We start from the raw sequence: 24,543 nt of genomic DNA on the forward strand, positions 1-24,543 counted from the left end.
ACAGAACTCTGTGAAGAGTTCTGGTTGGCTTACTCTAGGAAAAACCAGAGTAGAACAAGTTTCTTAAGAAGACAAAGTATATTCTCTTGAGAAAGTGTGGTTATACAGTTCAGAACAGAAATGACTGGACATTTCAACCACAGTCTTGTCCTTCCCTTGCCTTCCCTTGCTTTCCAACAGCAAATAAAAGTGAAAATTTTAATTAAGGTTTTATTTTCTCCTTAATACTTACAAAGAAACATTTAAGGCTCTTTTTTAAAGTGGTATTAGCTTGTCAGTTTAAATATTCTAATAATATAAACTCATTCTAGGAAATAATATGAAACTCTTTTGGCTGGAAAACAAAGTCTGAAAAACATATACGTTTTGGGCCTATTTTCCAGTGTATTAACCAAATTATTCTGCAGTTATAAAATTATGAATGGAAATAGGAAATAATAACATAAATAACAATAATTTTTTTATATTTGCTCTTGCAGACTTGGGTGCCAATATCTGGCTGCATAAGTTCAGAACAATAATGAACAAGATTACATTACAGCAGAAAATATGAAAGGTTGCTTTTCCCTGAATTACCACTTTTTATGCGAATGATAATGACCTTTACTCATAGCTGACTGAACCAAATTCATATGAGAGCTATGAAACAAATGAGAAAATATCCACTCTGCATTTCAATTTTGCTTGTGTAGAAGCTAATTTTCCACACATTATCTTCTCCTGTACTGACCCTATTCAGGGTCTAGAGAGTAAGTCCTATGAGGAGTGTCTGAGGAAGCTGGGGTGGTTTAGCCTAGAGAAAGGGAGGCTCAGGGGAGACCTTATCACTCTCTACAGCTATCTGAGAGGAGGTTGTAACAGGATCAGTGTTGGCTTCTTCTCCTTGGCACCTAGTGAAGGATGAGAGGAAATGGCCTCAAGTTGCATCAGGGGCAGTTCAGATTGGTAATCAGGAAAAATTTCTTTACAGAAAGGGTTGTCAAGCATTGGATTGGGCTAATCCAGAAGGTGCTGGAGTCACCATCCCTAGAAGTGTTCAAGAAACAACTGGACATGGTACTTAGTGCTGTGGTTTAGTTGGCATGATGGTGTTTGGTCAAAGGTTGGATTCCATCTTGTAGATCTTTTCCAACCTTAATAATTCTGTAATTTCTATGATTCTGTATAAAACTGAAGTCAGTTTGTATCCTGCTCCAATTTGAAATGTATCTGTACTGATCAAATATATGTTGAGGGGGAAAGATTTCTATATAGTCTTCCATTGCATCCTTAGGGACAGGTACTTTGACAGAATTAAACAAATATGGTCAAGCTGTGCTGAAACTTCCACTCTGCCTCTGAATAAGGGAAGTTCTTGAATATGTAAACCATTTCAAATTATAGAAACCAAAACTAGAACTGGAAGATCAACTGCTGCACCTCCTCATATGTGAAAAACTGCTTGTGATTTCTCTAAAGAACTTAAAACCAGGATTACCTTGCAGCAATTTAGAAACAAGTTACATAAATCACCTTATAAGTAGAATACAAGTAAAAAATTAAACTATTTTTAAATTGTACACTAATAATACCACAATAAACTGTTATATGACTCTTCTTTATGTCAAAAGACACAGCAAAGTACATTTGCTAAACTCCATATCTAGTCTCTACATAACTTCCATTATCAGATTTCCTGTGTCTAATGAAAAAAATTTTTTCTAAAATTGCTAGGCAATAGTTTTCCATTAAAGTCCTCTACTCCAGTAATTTTTGTATTTGCACAGCTATGCTGTAATTTCATCTACTTGCTTTCTAAATTGTATCTCTGATGGACTCAGAATGTTTCACCGTGCTATTGTGGGAATGCATATTACAGACAAAATAGACATAAAACTAGACTATTCAAATAGCCATTTTTGCAGTTGCTCAATTTTTTCACTGCCCTTTTTACTGGTAAAAATACTTTATTTTGCAATAAAGTTCTAAAGTCATAACATTCTGCATAGTGTTAGTGGTTCCTACAATAACATGGATGAACAAAAGTATAAACTTAAAAAAAATGAGTATTTTTATAGTGCCACAATCAAGATATTTTTAATAGGAGTTACATGATAGAGAAGAAGAAAATAAGTTCATAACTATTACCTTGGGCTCAGATCTGGTGGGCCACTGGTGGTCAGAGCTGAAAGGTGTAATTTAAGGTTTTTCTCCCTCCTGGAGTAGTAATGGAGCTCCGTTTCATGTTTAGCTCTTGAGGGGTTTGAACTACAAGCACGGATGGGGGAATGAAAGGGAACAGTTCCTGAGGCCAACTGCTTCAAGTTTCTCCCTAGGTAGCTTTTATTGCTTGCAGTCTTCTTCTGCTGAGAGCTACTTGTGCTTCTTGTATCAACTGGTGAAAGGATACTGCTTTCCTCTTCTCTCTCTTCCTCATCTTCATCTTCCACAATTGAAGGGAGTCTTTTCTTTATATTTCCATTTCCCTTGAGCTCTGTCTAAAATAACACATAATACATAGTAGCGTAAAATTCAGAGTCTGATGTTGCCAAAACACAATTTCTTCTGGTGTTCATCCTGGAACAGAACCAGATCTAGCACAGCTTTCATTTCTCATTAGAGATAGCTCTTTTGGAACTCATCCATAGCTTCCCTCCTCAACTATGGCTGTATGTACACACACGAGAAAAATACAAACAAATTAAAAAAGGTCACTAGTGATATAGCCAGCAAACTTGCCTCAATATGTTTTGTTACCAAGAAGGAGTACACAACTAGCTCTTACAAGCCATTTGGCATATGTACACTTGAGAAGATTAATTTTGTTTTACTATGGCATTATTTCTTTTGAGTGTTATGCTACCAGACACTTGGTGGTCCACAGATAAGAAGTGAGGCCGGTAATTCAAATAATACCATGTTTTCATAATGTATAAATAGCATTTACACCAGTTCAGCTCAAGCCTGAATGTTCTCTGTGTCCTTCTCAATTGTTGTAACTGAAGCCACTGCTGGGATAGTAGACAGACTTTTTATTTTATACAAAGTCCCATTGATGCACCAGTGGTGTGACAGTGTCAGCTTCAGAACAGAGTCATCAAAAAGTGAAGCTGCATCTGGTTGTGAAAAAAAGTTGCAGTTTGAATGCTCGATGTTGGAACCAAGGAAATTTAGAGGCAACATAGACCTGGGTTCTGTACTTTACACACTTATTAAAGCACAGTGTAAAGACCAATGTATTGTTTGTTATTTTTTCAGGGTAACAAAATGTACTGGTCATGAAGGCTGAGATATGCCAACATGGGCCTCATGTCAGGATCAGACCATAACTCAGAAATAATTCCATTTATTCCCACAGTAAAACTTACTGTATTTATTGGCAGTAGGTAAATGGACTAAGGCAGACTCAGGTTCCAGGTCAAATTAACTAACTTCACACATCTCAGCAAAAAAGTACAGCCAAATGCAACTTCATGGTTTTGGAATGGGTTATTTTTTTTTTTTTTTTTACAGGCTACTCCTCTTAATCAAGCTTGATTAAGGTACTCTTAGCTTTAGACAGAAAACCTCAGATGACCCTGCATAGTCAGATTTCCCACATTCGGGTCAAATCAGATTGGCTGGGTGGAAAGACAGATTTGGGGAATTTATCCAAATATTCTAAGCCCCTGTTAGCATCTGTCTAATGTTTTGCAGCATAGTTTTAATTTTGCTGTGTGTTACAGCACACATACTGAGTGCATGCCTTTATCTTGGTATACTTTGACAGATTTAATGAACTAGGTGCTTTCCATCTAAGATATATGAAAGGTAAGAATTTAAAGGAGTGACAAAAGACATGTCTTTTATAAAAGATAAAAGACTTGCAGTCAATTGCATTAGCCATCCAAAGGCTGTCACGATGATCAAATTTTACAGGACCTGGCACTGATACAACCTATAGTCTACAGAGAATGAGTGTTACCCACATTCAAAACTTTGGCTTAGGTACCCATGTTGTTAAAATACAGTTGCTATAGTAGGATATCCAAATCCAGCACCTGAGAGAAAAGATCATAAGCTGTTACTCATATAATGGACAGTGTCAGAACTATCTGCAGGATGAAATTTAAATTCTCATTTTGAAACCATGGAAGTCTGTTAGAGCTTTTCAAGCTTTGTTCTGGCCATAGCTGTGTTTCAAAGTCAAGCTTGGCATAGTTAAAATGTGACCAACATACCTGGGGTAGTGTAGGCTTGTTTGATAATTTTGATATTACCTGAAAAACAAAACAAAACAAAACAAAAAGGTAGCAAATATGTGCATCTGCACAGTATTGGCTTCCAACAACACGCAAACATCTAAACCAAAACCTTTACGTAGATACAAGAAAAGACTCTCATGATAAAACAGTTGTATTAAATTAAATGTGACATAGCACTGAACTAATGATAATCCTTAAGAACAGATGCTGTGAGAAAAAAAAAATTCTTTATTTTGACTAAAAAGGTAGTTCATGGAAAAATAACATTTTACTTTAATAAAAAGCGAGGTCAAGACTCCAAATCCATGAATGAATGTAGATGTGTGAAAATATGCTTGGTAAGTTTCAGTGCTGGTTTGATGGAATCTCAGGCAGGAACAAGTGCTCTACTTTGGCCCTGCCTAGCTTTAGCTCCTGTGCCAGCCCAGTCTGTACATGAAGATGAACTAACTATACGTAGCATCTCTGAGGAATTTTCAAAAGCAGTGATGAAGCAAGTAGGAGCACAGTAGTCCTGGGGGAGATAGGTATCTGACCTATTCAAGGCCATAACATTTTCTTTTCTTGGAGTAAACAGGAAGTAAAACAAAAGAAAAAGAAGAAAAATTATGCAAATTTAATGCATAATGACTTCTAATAAAATTCACTGGAACTGCTGAATAATATCTGTTATGAAAATTCTGTTGTTTATTTGAATGTTCACATCTTGGCCATGGGCAAGTCTATATGCTGTATTTATAGGAGTATTTTAGTCTGCCAGGAAGAATTTTGAAAAATGATTTTCAGCATTCCTAACCCCACATATCAAGATAAAAAGTGCTTAAACCATAAATTCATAGCATCAGTTTATTTTTCTCCAAGCTTAGGTAAAAGAAGTTAAGCTTTTCTGGAAGCCATTGGAACTTCTCAGTTTGTGTGATAAAAGTCTTCAGGACTTCTAAATATTTGAATTTTAGGCACAGATTTGAAAATAAGAATTATCTGTGGGGTTTTTTAATCTCTTTTTTTTTTTCTTCTTCACAAATCTTTCAGGTTAACCTGAAAACTGTTTTGTAGTGAGAGTACTAGTAGTGGTACAATATAAAAATATGGAATATTTAAGTTTTCATAAGTAGAAAGTCTACTCCACATCAGCCAAGCCGGTAGCAGGTGTATCAATGAATGTAGCAGTAACACTCTAATAACTGCCAAACACAGCAACTGCAATAATTAGGCTATGTAAATAAAATAACTGCTGTGTTCTTACTGGGTTAGATGAAATACTAGATGATGCTAGCAGAGGATAAGATGCCAGATACTTAAATCTCCCAGCTTGCACTGTAATCTATGTCAATTGAAGAATCAGTATCTCCTTCAAGATTCAGGAAGAGAGGAAACTGCAAATGCACTAAAATATTAAAGTCAGAATTAAGAACTACTAATGGCCTGCTTTACACATATGTCTAAAATATTAATCTAACATAATGCCCAGAATTTTGGGGCACCAGTTTGCTTGCCTTCTAGGCACAGGTGCAGTATGAATGTTAAATAGCAGCCTTAATTAAAACTCCAGGCGAATCCCAAACATTAGCAGCTTCATGAAAATGATCTCAGAAAGTACGAATTTGCCTGCCGAAGGCTTTAGAAGTGACTTGTCGTTTGTAATTTGTAATGTGGGTGAAGATATCTCCTCATTTTTGTTTTGAAGGGGTCTTTTGCCTCCTGAGTACATGTGTTAGTCCTGACTGTACATCTTGAAAACAAAGAGAAAGAAATTGTTACACAGGGTTTAAGATCCATGATCAGTTGGTAGCCCCGTGCTCTGGCTGCTGAACAGCACAGCAGCCACAGCCACCCATCAATTCTCCTCTGCTCTGTGTCACCCTGTCTGGTTGTTGCAGCAGGGAGAAACTGGCTGCAGAGGAAATGGCGTTAGTGGCAGCACTTTGTTACCTTGTGCCCTTACCAAGAAAAGGGAAAAGGAATTTTTGAAGGCAAGTTGCTCTTTGCAGGGAGGGGAAGGCTAGCAGAAAAGAAGGATAGGTATGAACAGGGAGCACGTGGCGTGAGAAACTACTTATCAGACTTTCTCCTCCCATTTCCCCAGACTGGCCCCCTTAACACAGTGGGGACACTTTCAGTCTGGATAAACTGATATTTTTAGATAGACTCTGGACCTATAAACTGTCTTTTCTATAGCGCAGAATCCACAGTAAAGAGTGTTGTAACTGCTTCTGTATTAAGGCACTGCAACCATATTTAATGCTTGTAACGTTGAGTACCCTATCTTTCACACATAAAACAGGGGCCTGGGCTTTATGGTTTAGTAGTGAAAAGTTGGTAAAAGAAACTAATATGTCACCAGAGAGAATTCTCAAAGATTTTGCTCCTAAACCTTCTCTGGCAACTCCCTGCTGTCCCCCCAGTCTCAAAGAGAAAAGTAAAGATGAACAAGAATGTGGACAAAGTCAAAAATTAAAAGCCCTCACCAGGTACATAGTTTTATCTCTTTAAAAATATAGTATCAGAGTAAATAATTATGATGTCCTAATTTCTGAGCTGCTAAAATCTTTTATTTAGAACCCACTAGTGTAGCCTTCTATAAAATGTTCTTTTTTTCTTATGCAAAAGGAAAGAAGATGCAAACTAGCTCACACGCTAGTCTTTTAAAAAAAATTGAAACTCTCAAAGTATAAGGGCTACTTATACAGTAAGCACAGGTATTTACCCTGTAATGCATTATGAAAAAACCCCAAAAGACTGATGTTAGTATGAGTTATCTGAAATACTAATTCCATTTTTAATTTCAGCCCTGAAATCTCTTTATGTCTTGTGAAACCAGATATTTTACAAGGCAAAACAATAATAGATCATGTACCAAAAGCAGACATATCAAATTCTTCCATATATGCAATCCCAAATCTATAATCTTGCAATTGTTTAATGTCTTAATATATAGGGCTTAAAAACTCAGTAATCTTCATCATTGCTTATTACAAGCACAAAAAGAACATTTCTCCACCTGAAAACACTGGTGGTTTGTTGCTGAAAGCAAGTGATCTGAAAATTTTTCAGGGTCAAGAGACAGTAGTCATTTATATAAGAATCTCTAACAGGAATTGTAGGCCAAATGAGGTAATCAGATGTACAATAATTCAAGATGAATTCTGATGATAAAACCCTAAGAAGAGATGCAGCTAAATTTGGGGCTAACACATTACTTGTCAGTAAATTTGCATTTTGGGTTCAATAGAATGTTATCAGCTTTTGCTGGGCTGATTCTTGCTGCCTTCACGAAAAGTAGGAATAAAAATAGGAACATAGTTTAACTGATTTGCTTGTAATCTTAGGTACTAAAATACATGAATAATTCTTTGTGTCTGAGGAGTCAAAAGGTTAAAATACATTTTCAGGAAAGGATTTGAAATCAAACTAGAGTGTTAATGTTCTTAGTCAGCATTTGGAAACAGGAAAAACCCCTTTAAGAGCATTGGCAGTGTGGGAAACAAAACCAAGAACCCATGCCATATGTTCTGTTCTTTGCAAATTTATTGTATGGTAATGGAAAAGGTACAAGTACATAACAAGGGATTATTGTACTGCTGGAAAGCATAATGCCTCAAGTGTGTTCAGGCCTCAGTTTTCCATAATCAGGAAATTGTTCAATGAAATATCACAAATCCTCTAAAACACAAAGGACTGAATCACTCACTTAGGCTAGATGTAATTGTTTGATTTCTACATTTACTGAGCAATTTACCTCTTTTTTTTTCCTTCTTTTTCTTGTTTTGTTTTTCTTTTTAAGACTTTCTTTAATTTTTTGTCTTGTTCCTATATTTTCTCAGGATTATCCTTATCTCTTTTTCTTGCTTAATGGACATATAAAGTATTTTGTGGAAGCAGACACTTTCAGCATTCTCTGATCCTTCTAACAGTACCGAGTATATTGAATTAACAGCAAAAGTTGAACAGCAGAACTGTCACCGGTATTTTGTACCAGTTAAAAATAACTGTGAATTGCCACGAGCTCTGCAATCTTCTGTTAAGTCATTGTCTTGATTCTTTCCTATCTTTCAAATAAGTTTTAGTTTGTGAAGTTGGTACAAGTGTTCTTTAATGCCTGGTAGTGGTTAGTTTTTGGTAGGTTTTTTGCAAATTAATACTTTCTTGGATTCAAATTTCTTACATGAGCTTTTATATTTAGTATTAAAAGTTTACTTTTCATCTAATTCTTTAAAACCTGAATGTTAATTTTACAGTATTCATTTGCAATTTTTTTTGAAATTATACTTTGATTGTTTCATTAATAATACAGATGTATTGCATTTCATGTTAAAAAGATGTCACAGAAAAAAAAAACCCTAACCTGTCTGTCACTTGCACCACATTAGGAATCAAATAAATGGAATATGTGGATCATATGATTTGTCATTTTTACTTCTATATTCTTACCTCCCTCTAGTCAACCACAGAACAGGTAAAGAAATTAGGGTGCCAGACTGCTCTGAAAATGCATCTTTTATAATAAACCTGTGCCAATAAGAATTAAAAAAATAATAAGTTAAGAAGAGGCTATCAATAAGGTCAAAAGAAGACAAAACGAGGAATTGTTAAAATAGACAATAGACCTTGCACTGACTGTACTGTCTGGCAGGTTGTATTTTTGGAAAAGCTTGCAAATTACTGCAGAAAAAAGATATAGCAGAGAAAGGTTTTTAATACTCCTACAGTTTGAGTACAGTCAAGTAAAGATTTACATAATAGAAACTACAATGAATGCTAACAGCTTTCGAAGCAATAATACTTATATGCTTCCTGCAACTCCAAGATTTCATACAGACTCATAAATATTTGGAGGATTGGCCCTGTGGATTGATATCCAATTAGACTCCTCAACTTGAGGCTGTGGAAGGGTTGTGTTTTTAGTCTGTATTGTTAGCTTTAGCTTTAAATGAAACTCCATACTACTTTTTTTTATGTAAATATGTATATCTAACTTCAGAGAGATTCTTGAAAAGAAAAGAGGAGGACAATGAAGTGGATCTTCCAAAATATTCTCCCAGTTAATTTTATTACTGCAAATTTTCTATTCTAAGCATTCCCAATGTTGGCCAGCTATTTTGCTAGCACTCACAGGACAAATCAGTGGGATTAGTGTTAATAAGTGCCTCACTGAGGACAGCAACATATCCATGGAAAATTTTTAAGAATGTCCAGCTTTGACTGTCTCTCAGGGGAAACCTTACAAAGAAGAAGGCAGGGACAGGCATAATCTGTGTCCTTATTTTAAAACCAGGGCATGTGTGTTGTTTGTTTGTTTCCCTCTGAAACATTTCTTGTAAATAATGACTATTTTGCTCTTTGGTTGGCAACTTGGTCAGTAGATTAATCTCTAGTCCATTCTTCTAGAAGGAAAATAAGTGCAAATTGGTCACTAGATATATTCAGAGTTAAAACTCTGGGGAAGATAGGAGTTGTACAGTAACTGTGAAAGCAGTTCACATGACTTCACATTAGGGCAAGAAGCCATGTTGTGGAATGTGAAGATGCAGCAGAAGTTTAACTATATAACTTTCTAAGTAAAAGAGCCATTGTAATTTCCTTCTCCTAGGATGAAATTTATGTTTTTTACATACACATAATACAGAAAAGCTGAGCATGTAGCTTTTTGGAGCTCTTGACACCTTTGTTACTCAAGACGTTCTTCATAGGTTAGAAACTCTGATGACAAGGACACTTTCATTTCAGTGAATAAAATTGTTTGAATTTTTTGAAGTACCATGACATAAACCCAAAAACAGTCAGAGAACTCCAATACGAATTTTGCCAAAGGAAAAAAAAAACCCACAATGAATATAGTGTGATTAGCAATGGAATCTGTCTCTGAACATTTGCAGTACTGTACTGTATGTACAGTATATGTGTATATTCTGTATTTATATACTTATTACTACATTCATGTTATTATTTACAACAACATTGAAAAAGTGATCTATATGTATTAGGTACCAACTTCATTTTCAGCAGAACACTAGTTGCACTTATGTAAGCAGGTTCTGTACTTCTGGTTTTACTGAGTGAAGGTATAGATGATTAAAAATAAATTTCTTTTGATATCAGTAAAATCTTAGACTGCATTTGTACATACATAACTTTTGGTTTTCATTTTTCATGCTTTCATACTTTGAACAGAGAGGTCGGTCTAGATGACCTTCAGAGGTCCTTTCCAACCTCAACTATTCTACTGTTCTACAATGTTTAAAAAAAAGTTGCACTAAAAATGCTACCAGCTCAATAAAATTGAGAACACATACTTGTATCAATGTAAAATGCCACCTTGATACACAAGCTGCAAGGATTATAGATGGCTTTCTCAAATACTACACTGTATTTACTTTCACACATTTCAGCATATATCCTGAGGTTATAATGACTCTGCAAGTGATGTAGGAACTTTACCATATAAGCCAGTCTGATATACACATTACATATCAAGATAGCCTATGCCTTCAGAATTATTTATAGAAGAAATTATAGTACATATTATCATTTCCTTCATATATTAATCTTATCTTACATAGAATAATAAAAGGACGTGTTACTGTAAGAATGCTTCTAAATTTAAGGCCACTAACAGTTTGTTGCTATATCAATGCAAAATAAAATGAATTAGGAAATAAAAAATTAAGAATCCATCCACTCTCTAAATTCACACAATTTTAATGTTAAAAACTATTAGGATTAATTTTTTTTTCCATTTTTTCTGATGTAGAGACAAAAGATAATACTAATATTGTAGAAATTACATTATCATGTTTCCTAAGGCACATTGAAACATATTGGAAAAAAATAATCATCTAGCGTGCCTGTGTAATTAAAATAGAAATATGGTTAGATTCCAAGGCAATACTCTCTGAAAGCAAGGAGCTTTTCCTGTCTAAAATTCTGTTCTACACAGTGTTTTATACCCTCCTCATACAAAAGTCTAAAAACATCAATAAGCTGCTTTGCTAGCCTGGATTTTTTTTTTTCAACATGTAACCCTCTGGTTAAGCTTTATAATCTGTTGCAGAATGTAATAATCCCAGGAAGTGAAATGAATGAGAATGCAGTGTTCTAAAGGAATCAAAAGCTAAAATTAGAAGTAAAATTTTGTCACTTATTTAAACATGTTGATTCTAGTTATAATGAATGTTGTTTGTCAAGAAGGTGCTAAGGTCCACTTGTCAAGATCTTTTAATAAATAATATATAATTAATACTCATAATTCCTGTCTCTTAACCCATTCACAAAAGTAGAAGAGTAGGAATTTGAGAATGGATCACATATATGTAAAATACTCCCAGACAAATGGAATTAGGTTATTTTCCTCTCCTCCTCTTTGTCCTCTTCTGCATCTTGTGTGATTCACCTTTACAGTCAGTTGTCCATTTGTTTTAGATGTAAAATGGAAAAAACGTATAAAAATACAAGAACTAATGAAAAAATATTAATGGAAAAGATTACATAATTTCATCAATAAATTGTGGTGGTATGAATCTCCTAATTGAAAAATGACCACAAATCAGAAGAATAAACTACTAAAGAGACAAATCTAGACAGTGTGGGTGTCTGTGTGTTATCATGTTCAGAAGTATTAGAGTGACTGAAGGCTACAGAAATGAAACAGGAGATTAGTAGAAAAAAATTCTTCAGGTGAAGATACGAGGAAAGAAAATGAAAAGGCCACCAAGCCTGCAAGAGAAAAGGCATACCAGTCTATCCTTTTTGAATTACATGTTTCCTTGTTGCATTATTTCTCAGCGGTGTACCATATTGAAAGGTATATTAGAAACATGATAGTTTCACAAGAGATGATTATCTTGTGGGTTACTGGGTGAAGTGATGGCTCAGAGGCACCACACATCATGCTCAGCAATGACTGCTATTAAACAAGCTTTATGACCTACCAGACTATAAAAAGGAGTCAAACCTGGCTCGCACTGTAGCTCCAGGTCAGCCCTGCTCCCATACTAAGTGAAGGAGGTAATTGCCAGGCTGGAGGAGTGGAGGAGGGATGACTGTAACACTGCACAGGGAGGAGGCAGATTTTGTTCTCTGAAACCAGCACCCACCTTAAATAGCCAAAGATCCACCAAAAGATGCTTGCTGTCATGAATACGGATAGGAGACCCGTGAAATATCTTGCAGAGAGCTAGAGGACAAAGTTTATTCCCAAACTACTTCTCATCCATTTAAAATCAGAAATTAAGAGTAAAACAGGTGAACTAACTGCTCTGTGGTGTTTAGTGTTTTTTGTTTATTTTCTTTTTTTTTTCAGTGCTTACATCCATTGACATTGTGTGAATCTTGCCTTGTTCAGCAATAGGATAACTTATTTTGGGAAGAGGGAGAGGGAGAGAGAGAGGGAAGAAGGAAAAAATATTCCCAATGTCCCTGAAGCATAAAGGAAAGATCTGAGTAGCTTGTCCAATGTGAAAGCCCTGAGCTGTATTTCACAGCAGCACTAATTGGAGAATAGTCCATGCACAGAGGCAGGAGTCAGGAGTCATGTCTCAAAGTTAATTATATGTTCAGAGTTTTAAGATTAATTTAGTTTCTGACAGTATGAGGAGCACCTTCATTTCTATACTACAATCACTGAGAAGTTGAGAAGTTTGCAGACTCCTTCTCATATCCAGTGATACAACAGAGAAATGAAAATATGATGTCTGTCAGGCAGAAAGCAGTGGATGCTCAGCCATCAGTCACTTAGGGCTTCCAAGAGAACAATTAGAACAACAGGACCCATGTGCACATAGATTAAAAAGAAACATCATAAACAGTTGGTTCACAGTTTTATAATTATTTCAGTATTTTCGGTTTTGGTTTTGCTTTTGCTATTATTTCCCCAGAATAATTATACAGATATAGTACTAGACTTCTGCTGCTTTAGGTGATTTATTCACTTCTATATTCTACCTTTTGTAATAATTCTTGTGTAGAAGCACAAAAATTGCCATTTAGTGGTCACTTATTTTGCAGAATTTATACCTATTGTGCCATGGACAATAAACACCAGTGAGTTACACCTGCAATAATAGTACACAGTCTTCTGCCAGTCAAGCTATTGACAAAGGTGGGCACTTAACTGCATGTAAGCTTATTTAAAAATGACAAGTTTTCCTCAAAGTTATCAAACTCCACTCTAAATGTTAAAGACATTTTAACTTTTTTAAGGGAAAAAACTTCTTCCTACACTGCTACTGGATAACCTAACAAAACCAGCTCCTCTATTAAAAAGGTGGTTGGAATTATTTGGGGAATGTTCTATGGAAATTATTTATTATGAAAAATATTTTACAGCCTGTGTTTGTCCTGCAGTGTACAGGATGAGCTATGATCTAGGTTCGGGTAGAGGAATTGTGACTAAGTATAGCAGTGCTGTAAGAGCTGGTTTGGAAATTCATTTTTTCCAGTGCATAGGTTTTATTATAAACACATAGGTAATAACCAAGAAATATAAGGGTTTTTTTTTGCTTTGAAAGTTAAACAAATCATTAAGTAATTATGTGACTGAAGTTTCTATCAGGTTTTCTTATCTTGCAACACTTGCTAAGAATAAAAGCAACTATAAAAAACCCCCAAATTATTTTTTCCTTAATATCTGTAGAATAACAAATAGGATAACTTATTTTCTTCTTTAAAGTGAAATACTATTTATCATGTAGACAGTAGATGTATTAAAAAAATCATGTCATGCTATTTTCATTGACGATTCCTAATAGATAAATATGTAATAGAAAAAAATCCTTCTGAGTTATTAGTATATTGGAAAGTAGCATTCATAAATTCAGGCAAACTGTACTAGAATATCTAGAAAAAGCATGACTAAAGAGGCAAGAATGAATGCATGTCAAATATGTAATCTAGTAGCTGAAAAACAGACAGTGGATAGGCAGAATTTAATCTGAATTTTGTGCTTGCATTCAAATATTTTTTGCTATCCATTTTCTGACTACAAGAGCAGTTAGCCCAAAGAAAGATAAGAGTTTAGAAATAAACCAATTAAAATAAAATAAGGTGGAATTACAGATAGGCTTTTAAAATACTTGCTTAATGCTTAGCTGGAATGGATCAGAAAGCTCAGAGCTGTTTTCACCTTTATAACCTATTGATCTGGCCAGTTGTCAGGCTTCCCAATAGAAAATGAGGAGCACCTCTTGTAATTTCTTAGGTATTGCTAATAAGAACCTGAGCTTTATTATATTAAAAACCCCTCACATCTCATTCATTAAAATTTAATAAATTCTTAACACCAGTCTTTCCAAAGGACAAGAATTAATCCCCATTTTGTCATACAATGCCTTTCAGAGGGAAGGGGGAATTCTTTGCTTTTATTGCTTCTCGGTTATTTGATTGCCTTTTAAAATGTATTTGTCTATTTATTTATTTTATTATCAAGGAGCCTGGCTAAGCTGCAGTAAGACTCCATGTTCTCAACTGGAGGAAGAATCTACCATTTTTTTATGAAGTCTTTGTCACTGTGTTTCATTTACACTGCGATGCACTGGTGGAAGCAGTCCTTCCCCGTGCTTCAGAGGCTGAGTATTTTCATTTTAAAGAGAGTAGCTTCTCCTTCTTTGGAGGTAGGGGGAAGGGAAGCTTTTATAAGAGGCAGAACACTACTTTTAAGGCCACAAAAGGAAAAGTAGTTTCCTATTAGTTACGAGTCCTGTCTACAAGCACAGATTTTTGACTCTTCAGGGATATAATCACTTCTTTTTGAAAATGACACACATTGATAGAGCTTTAGTGAGACAAAGATTGTGCCTGCATGTGTCTTGTCTTCCTTTGGGACTTCATTACAGCTTGAGAGATTGCTTAGATGCCAAGGAGGCTTGTTCTTTTTATCAGTGTGGCTGTAACCAGACTTTTTTTTTTTTATTTTTATTTTTGTTTTGTTTGTTCATTTTTGTTGGTTTTGTTTGTTTGTTTTTATCTAAATAATGTTGTCTGCACTGTAGATGCTTCTTCATGGACACAAGAAATAATCAGAAACAGTAAACTGTTACCTAGTCCACAAAGATATCGTGCAAATATTTACTTATTCTGAGTTCTTCATAGGATAATTCAGAGTTATGAACAGCTGCTACTACTCTCTAAATATATAAAAAAACACATTTTCCAAGGCTGGTGGATTACTAAATAATTGCCAGTTTCTTTCATATATATGTATAATATGTTTTAAGAGCCTTCTTATAAGTGTTTAGCTTTATTAAATCAGATATCAAACTCTCTCAATACCTGCTCGATTTGAAGTCTGTGATATGTAGTGCAAAATTATATAGATGGGGTGAGGTATGTGTCATAATCTGCGTGACTTAGCAAACTATTTCCTTACATCATAGTCACAGACTTAGAAAAATTGGTTGAAATGGTTGAATTGTTTTAATGTCACAACTCCAGCTACCAAACGAATTAGATTTTTCTAGACGTCCTCAAATAACTGAATACATTTACAAAAACAGTTACAGGTTTGTTGATCAAAAGGCAGCAAAGAGAGAAAAGGTCAGAATATATACAACGAACATAAAAATTCTTTTCCTATTCACATCTTGCTGTGATGAGAATATATAAAAAATGGCATAATAGTACTGCCAATATGACTGCATACACTGCAGACTGCATACACATTAATGGTTATAATCACAGATCACTAAGCAATTGCTGGCTATCATGAGTTATCATGAGGAACCACTGAAACTTCATCTCTGTGCTTTTGTGTCTTTGTTTCTCTATCTGTTGTTACTCATTAGAGACTGAAATATTTGCCAGTTTCCTATTTAAAATCTGAGCTTTTCTTCCAAGATTAGTTAAACAAAATTGTCAATATTTCTATAACCAGGCAGCTACAGTTTCTACTTGTAACTGGGAAATCTGGCTGCATCTCCTCCTTATTTTATTGAAAAGTGACACAGCTATGAAAGTCCTCAGTCTTTTCCAGTTTTACACCTTACTTGGATTTTAATGCAGATGGAGCACATCATTATATACACTCTTAGACTTGCAAATGAACCAAGAAAACAAATTTAAAATGATTTCCTAGAGGTTTCTGTGTGGGTAGGGAAGCTATGTGATCTAGTGCCAAGTATTCAATTTTGACATTTTAGGATCAGGAAACTACATATGACTTTTGTCCCTACTTTTAATTCAGTTCAATTCAATTTTGTGTGCAATGAACAGTTCAAAGAGCACAAGGAAGGAGGGAAGGAGATAATGGATCACCAGGACTGCATTCTCCAGCCTCAGCTTTTTAATGATGGCTTAAAGTGTTAAGAACTTTACAATCTAAGGAAGTTTTGGTGGACTGTGACTGAAAATGCAATAATATTTTAGGTCAGGATTGAAAGGCACTTCACAAATCCTAGCGGGGAAATTCATGCTTTCACCCTGCAACTCACCTGACCCTAAGTACTGTTACTGATCTATTTTCAGAAGCATTAAATTCACATTAGGTTGCAAATTTACAGTAATTTAAAACATCCAAGAACAAGAAAGTGAGAAACAGACTTATTGAAATGAATCAACAATTCTGTTTACCTACAGAAATGTTCTCCAAACCCAAAATTCCATAAAGCTGCAGAAGTCACAAATACTCTGAAAAGTAAAATCTCCCTCTATTAGGGAAAGGGAATCAAGATTACAGTGTCATAGCTGCCAAACTCTCCCATAGCATCATTCCCAAGAAGTAGTGTTGTATTAAAAAAAACCCAACCAAACATAAACAAAAGAAGAAGAAAGAAGTCATCGTAACATACCCACAAGTTGTAAAAAACCTTCTCCTTACTTTTCACTGAGAGTAAACCATCAGGCAACTCAAATTATTTCTGTTTGCAAATTATATTAATGGAGACAGGTATTTTCCATGTGAACCAGAGTGAGTGGTTGACCAGGCACACTTGCTACTGACATAGATATCTTCCTTCATTTGTTGAGCCCTCTTTTTGTGGTGGTACAATTTTTGGCCACTTTATTCCTGCTCATTACCCTTATTGATAAGCAAAATGCTTGGATAAGAAATCAGATGCATATGACTGAGGTATGTTCTGCTGCATAGAATTACCAGTGGAGGGCACAGTTAACTGGAAGACGTAGGAGAAAGTGACACTGACAATTTGTCTTGGGTTCTCTCTATCTGCCCGTGACACTGGATGCTACTCATTGTCAGGATTTTTTTTTCCCCTCTGATTTTAAGATAACAAATTATACCATCAAGATATGGTGTATATTCACAAATGCTCTAAATATTTTCTTCTTTGAAGCAGAAAATTTACTTGGCTATGTCCTGCACTGCTTTAAATCCCTCAGAGAGTGTGAAGAGGTTCTTTTCCTGTCTGTGCACTCAACTTCAAGCTGCTGTCAGCTTGCTCTCAGTGGAGAGTCTGTACATCACCCAACTTACTCTAATTGGGAAGAGTGGTCCCTGAATTTATAAAAGCTGAATGCAGTTGAGAGAGTGATCGCAAGACTTGCCATCATACAGAAAAGCATGAAGGAATACATTGTGTGGATCCACCAAGTTCCTTGGCAAAACTGTAGAAGGGAATGCAAACAGCTTCAAACTCTATCTTTACATGGAGTTATACTCCTTTCAGATTAAGCATTCCTCCCCAAGGGAAATATGTTGGTTATACAAACTAATCACCAGGCTCTCAGAACAGATGTGTACTTTCAGCTGCTGCCTTCAGCAGCAGGAAGTTTGGAGACGTTTCAAGAGACAAACAAATGAAATGTCCTGATTATTTTCCTCTTCAGAAGTTTGCATTTATATATGGGCTTCTTTTGGCTACAATGGTTTAACAGAGTGTTGCTGTGGAAACATTGGCACCAGAGTACACCTAGTAAGAAGCTTACATAGAAAAATCAGACCACATATCAAATTCATTGGGGTTTTGAACTGAAAAGGACTTTGGTGCACTCTTCCTTGGCATTACCTTCATCCCCTATCTGGATAGTAGCCTAGTGTCCTTTCATATTCTTTCAGTGTAACTTCTCTCTGTGTAAAGAGAAGCAGAATACAAAGACAAATGGCTGAACTGTTAAACACCAGGCTGAAAGTTTAGCTATAACTGTCTTCATGCGTTTATATGGTAAAGTCAGAAAAAAAAAGATGTCATTGAAGCTTTTCATTATTAAAATCTGAATATATACATATTTTCTATATAAGATCAGTGAAAGTACTTTAGTAAGTCTGTACTGAAGCCTTCCAGGAGCGCTTTATCTGGAATTTCTTGTTGGATTTTTTGTTTGTTTGGGTTTTTTTTTGTTTGTGGGGTTTTTTCCGAATTTAAGTACTCATTTACATGGAAAAACACATCTTCATTGCAGTGTGTGAGAAACAACTGTTTCTCATTTTGACTGTGTGTGATGACATTCTTAACTAACAACTGTTAATCAATGTATAAAATGAATGTTCATTAGGCTGGCACATGAGCTTCTAGAAAAGGTATAGTGAAATACCTTTATTTGGACACATGATTTATATGACTTGTTTTAAACATAAGCAAAAAATGAAAAAAAATATTAAAGGATAATATTCTTTCATGGATGAGGTTTTCTATGGAAAAATGAGAAGTAGAGAACTTGTTCAAGGTTTATGATCTGACCCATTGATAAGCAACTAATGTAGGTAATGTCTGAATTTTCAAACAAACGGAATGAGCAGCCCTTTTAACAAAATCTGTATATTATTTCTTTACTGTGTCAAAATTATAAGAAATTAGTAAAGTATGAGAAACATCTTAAAGGTAACAATAACTGCAGAGACCTTTAAAGATACTTACATCACTTTCATGGCCTTCTCTTAGATTGTATGTGAGATCATGCTGTATGTCTTCAACAAACTTGTGAGCATACTCTGGGTAAAGGTCGAGCACTTCAAAGAGACCTTTGAGGATAATACATTGGAGGTCACAGTATGTTAGAGCTTTAACATCCGCATTTGTTTTAATAACTTGATCTCTAATGGAGAGGTTTGCTCCAATTAAATCTCCTTTACCTAAAAGAGAATACAAAAATAATTATCTTCAAAGTATAAATTCTTTACTTCTTTTTTGAATCATATGTTTAATATAACCTGAAATCCCATTGTTACTACTGCATTCTTTAATTAGTAACTTTCTAAAGGATCTTAGACTAATATCCTTCTTTTTATTGTTTTGGGTTTTTTTGCAGCTGCAACCTTATATGCAATTAATTGGAGGTACAAACTAATTTCCAGAAAGGTAACTAGCTGATCAAGGAAGCAATAAAGTAGATATGTGTAAAATGCAGATTTACACTGGTAACAAATAGCAAGTGCAATTTTGTTTTTCAAAATAGCTGTCATAAGGATTTTGTGTGTGTCTGTGTTAAAACAGGCAGCTGTTAAGATAGCATTTTAACAATGACACAAGTAAGTGTAGATCACCATTCAAATTACCCTTTTACTTAGAATTTGGATTGCAAAACATTCAAAATCTATGATAACTATGGCTGCACAGCTGTGCTTCATGATGTATACAAGCCATTGTATTTCCATTGATGGGCTAGACTGCCTTAGAATACTCAACGTATTAAAGCCTACAAGTGACCATATATTGAAGAGCACAAAAATTTTGTAAGGAAAAGCTTCCATAAACATTTGGTCTGAGGTATAAATTCCAAACTTCAGTCCTAGAACCACAAGTCCTCCACAAAATTTAACACAGATGGTCTTTGTTAAAGACCTGGACAGCGTGATGGAGTGCATTCTTAGCAAGTTATAGGCCATACCAAACTGGGGGGAGTGGTCGATATGCTGAAGGGCAAAGCAGCTATTCAGGGGGACCACAAAGAAAGACAAAATGGCTGATAGGAACATCATGAAGTTTAACAAAACCAAATGCCAAGTCCTACACCTGGGATGAAAAAGCTCACTACAGCAGTATGGACTGGGGACTGATCAGCTGGACAGCGGCTCTGCAGAAAAGGACCAGGAGGTCCTTGTGGATAAGTTGAACATGAGCCAAAAAATGTGTCCTTGCAACAAAGTCAAAGAACCTCCTGTGCAGCATTAGCAAGTATACAGCCACCAAGTTCCTGGAAGTAACTCTTTTCCTCTATATATCAATTGACATATCACGTCTTGAGCACTGTGCCCAGTTTTGGGCTTCCCAGTACAAGACGGAATATTGACATATTAGAGTAAGTCCAGAAGATCATCTACCAAGATGATCAGAGACTAAAGAGCACAATGTACAAGGAAAGACTGAAAAAAGTGGGTATAGTTCTACCTTACAAAGAGAAGGCAAAGGAAGGATATTACCTTCAATAGCCTAACAGAAAAGCATACAGAAAACAGAGCTAAACTTCTCTTCAGGGTGCACAGGGTACTGAGAGATACTGGGCATAGGTTGTAACAAATGAAATTCTCATTATAAATCAGGAAATTAAATCATGATGAGGCTGGTCAAATAGTGGAACAGGCTGCTTAGAGAGGCTGTGGAATTGCTAGCAGCCTTGGAGATGTTCAAAACTTGCCTGCACGTGGCCCTGAGAAAGCTGAGCTAATAGAGCCATTTTAAGCAGGTTTAGGTTGGGTATCTTCCAAAGGTCCCTGGCAATCTTACATTATTCTGTGATTAATAAGTTAAGACAGTCAAATATGAAAATCCACCTAGCAGTGATTCCAACTGTATATTACACAGGAAATGGTGATCTTGAAGGGTAAGTTAAACTAAACAATCAGCTATCCCTGAAGCTTGTTAAATAGGATAGTTTTATACTTTAAATATCACTTTTTTAGTACCTTAAAATATCATGTTTTCTATTTACAGGGAGCTCGAAAAACTTTCTCAAAAGAGCTTATCATAAACCCAGCATAGGAAGGGATTTTCTTTTATGCTAGGAGTATACATACATTATTGCTACTTTGAGGTCTCTTAAAAATCTCAAATAGTATAAATAAGAATTGGTATGAGCTTAGACCAGTCTGAGTAAGGGAAACTTGATAGGTGACAATAACATTTATGATTGCTCATCACACGATGTATTGCTGACATAATAAAATATAGTGTAAAGTTAAGAAGTTATACATATTTTCACTTTACTGTAAATATCAACAGTTCCTTAGATTTCCTTGTTTATATTAAGCAGAGGGCTTGTAATGTTAATCTATTGCTGGCTGTTAATATGGACAAGTGAAAAAGTATTTCAAATATGCTAAAAACATCCTAAATATAAACTTTTTAGACACACAAACAGTATTAGTATCAATAACGCATAAATATTTTGGAAAAATATGAGATTTTTATCTGATTATAGTTATAGTGTTTGATGAAATAACGTCAGCCTGAAAGACACTGCAATTGATTTGGTAATGCTAATGTATGTTTCCTTTTCAAATGAAAATTGTATAGCAGTCTGTAGGTAGTAACCAAAGTTTCATGTAGAATTAATGAAGTGGTAAAATTATTGTACCTTGAATGTCAATATTTGTTACATAACAATCATTTCAGTTATTCCTACTATCTCTTTTTTATATTTTTTTTTAATCGGAGAACAAACTTAAATATGAATATTTCTACAGACATATCTGTTTGTTAATATAGCTGGGACATGCAGTCAAAGTTATATGTCCTCATTATGGATATTTTTAAAATAACTTATGGCTAATATTTTTAACAAATCAAAGATATATGTTCAAACAGTACATAAGTCACATTAAAACATATTTTCCTATAAAATATATCCTAACCATCATAATTAGATGTAAAGTAATAGTCTCAAGAGGAACCAAATATATATTTAATGAGAGCATTTCATTGAATTGTTACGGTACTGCTTGTTAGTGAGAATGGTTCAGTAAACAAAAACTAATCCACTAGAATTAGAATCAGGACAGAATTAAGAAATATTCTGGGAACTGCAAGTAACCCAGCAGCATCAGGGAAAAAAAATGCTCTTTTGGATTTAGACAGCACAATTTCTCATAGGGACCTACATTTTTGATGCATTCACCTTCTGCTAGTGTTAATTAGGTTTAAATGATGAAGCTCCCATTCACTGTAATGAAACATTATTTAATTGTGTTATGTTTATGTTTTTTTTCATTATGATTTCATTAACTTCTCTCAGAAATCCACTAATCTCTTTCTTATTGTTTTGATTGTCACCATTACACAACGATGTTTTCATTAACATTTTCAGAAGTGCCTGAAGATGGAATCATTAATGAAATTATAGTTCCAGTGGAGGTAGCTCTTGATGTTTTGCTGGCTTTAAGCTTATGTTTTTTTCTAAGCCATATTTTATATCTTTGACCTATGTGACCCGATGAAATCAAGATATTCTAAAACTTACCAATAACAAATTAGTGATGAGTGATATGGACTGTAAATCTAATAGAATTAAAGAGTTCTGAAACAAATGGGACCTGTATCACATTTATATTCTAAAAAAACACCAATCAAATGCATGCTAGTAAAATTAAGGAAATTAAATTACAGAGGACCAGAAGCTTCCATTATCAACAGCCTAGTGCAATCCCACAATACAGGAAGGAAAGCAAAAAAAGGAAATGTTCTTTTTAACTCTGTTTTATAAGAATATTAAAAGTTATTAGAAAGAAGAAAACATTTAAATCTAAAGAGACATTAAAATCATAATAAAATAATTCTCTACTTTTAGAGCAAAATGTTCTATTTTACTTTACCAAAACACATTATAAACCCTAGCTCAGACAAGTCTAATCATCCTTTAGCTGAAGATAAAGAGAATATCTTTAGTAGGCATTAGATTGAGGCAAATCACAGAAATGTACAGATAGAGTTGCTTAAAACTCAGTAAGTCAAAACAGTCATTTTGCCCGCAACAGCTAAACAAAATTTATTCGAACTGAACTTCTGGCCTTTCTCTGTTCTAATATACCCAGATGACTGCAGCCAGCAGTTAGCATGAAGAAATAGCTCCGGGGAGCAGAGCCAACAATGCTTGTTTTTTACAACAAGGCTTTACTGCAAGGGGTGTTCACACACATGTGTCAAAGACTGACAGTAGGCTCAAATTGCTTTCTTTCATCTGGGAGCATTAGTGGGAGCATTGTCCGGCCACTGATTTTCATGAAATTTTGGGAATTGATAACCAACGTTCTCTGAGTTGTCAATACCATCATCAAATTAAGTTGAAAGTAGCAATTTGTGACAAAAGCTAGCAAGTATCTCTTTACATGAAAGGAGACAGAATAAATATAAGAAAATCAGGATACATGTGAAATATTGCACAGCTAACAGTCCAGCAATTGAAAGCTCCTTAAGTCAAAAAATGAGGAAATTTAAGCTAAAAAAAAAAAAAAAAAAAAAAGGATGTCCATAGAACAAGAATAGTAAAATTAAACAAACACTTTCTCATCAGACTACTAGGGCAAACTAAGCCACATGTTAGTAGTGAAGGTCCTCCTATATTGGGGGACCATTCTTCCTCTTTGAATCTATGACTGTGAACATACCAAGAATTGCCAGCACCGTGCTGTCCTTCAGGACTTCCATGGAACCTGAGCACACAAAGTAGATCGCTTGCAGGGCATCTCCCTGCCGGAGGAGGTATTCCCCGGGAGCACAGAAGGAGGTTTTGATGTGCAGAGACAGAGACCTGAGGCAACCACGGCTGGCACACTCAAAAAGGGAGAGCTGCAAAATCTCCTTGTTCAAGTGCATGGTGATGTCTGAACGTAGCTCGTCTGGGAAGTCTTTTAAAAGCTGTCAAGGAAAAGAAAGGGTGAAAAGAGAAAAAGTGTAAAATAATTTGTTTCCACTTTTGCAGAACTGACATGATTTGGTAGTGCTGTATGTGTCATACTGATGCAAATATTTCCCTTTCATTTTTCTTATCCCCTTGATGAGACATGTGGTATACCTTAATGAATCTTTACACTGATAAATTCCAGGAAAAATGTGAATAAATATATGTTTTTATAAAAAAACAAAAAAACCCCACAAACCCAAACAAACAAAAAACCAACAACAAACCCCCCAAAACCCCAAACCAACAGAAAAAGCAAACAAGAAGAAAAAGGTGAACAGACTGTGTGTAGGAATTCCCTCCAATGCACAATTTAAACTTGTCCAAGTTCTTCTCAGAAAGCACAGTAGATTGTTCAAAACAAACATGAATTTAGTTTAGGTTTTCTTTAATATGCTTCTATAAAATTCATCAATACACAATGTTGCTTCTTCTACGGTAAAACCACTGAAAGAGGAATAACTAAAAAAACCCTGCAAGGTGGTTTTGGTTTTTTGTTTGTTTGGTTTGTTTGTTTATTTATTTGAGGGGTTTTGTTGTT

The 24,543-nt window shown here is 35.1% G+C and overlaps 1 protein-coding gene across 2 annotated transcripts in view; it reads right to left on the minus strand.

Annotated features, from left to right (window-relative positions):
* KCNH8 (potassium voltage-gated channel subfamily H member 8) overlaps positions 1–24,543 on the minus strand; it is a 176,080-nt gene that overhangs the window by 16,247 nt on the left and 135,290 nt on the right. Inside the window, exons 10-13 of one of the 2 annotated variants that reach the window (XM_064673231.1) lie at positions 23,710–23,959; positions 19,028–19,242; positions 4,200–4,238; positions 2,128–2,477 (exon numbers count right to left, since the gene is read on the minus strand). In XM_064673231.1, coding sequence (XP_064529301.1) covers positions 2,128–2,477; positions 4,200–4,238; positions 19,028–19,242; positions 23,710–23,959 — 854 coding nt within the window. The remainder of the gene's footprint in view (positions 1–2,127; positions 2,478–4,199; positions 4,239–19,027; positions 19,243–23,709; positions 23,960–24,543) is intronic. The other variant, XM_064673240.1, reaches the window with a different exon arrangement.

Source organism: Pseudopipra pipra, chromosome 1, assembly GCF_036250125.1.
Source record: "Pseudopipra pipra isolate bDixPip1 chromosome 1, bDixPip1.hap1, whole genome shotgun sequence".
Lineage (NCBI taxonomy): Eukaryota > Metazoa > Chordata > Aves > Passeriformes > Pipridae > Pseudopipra > Pseudopipra pipra.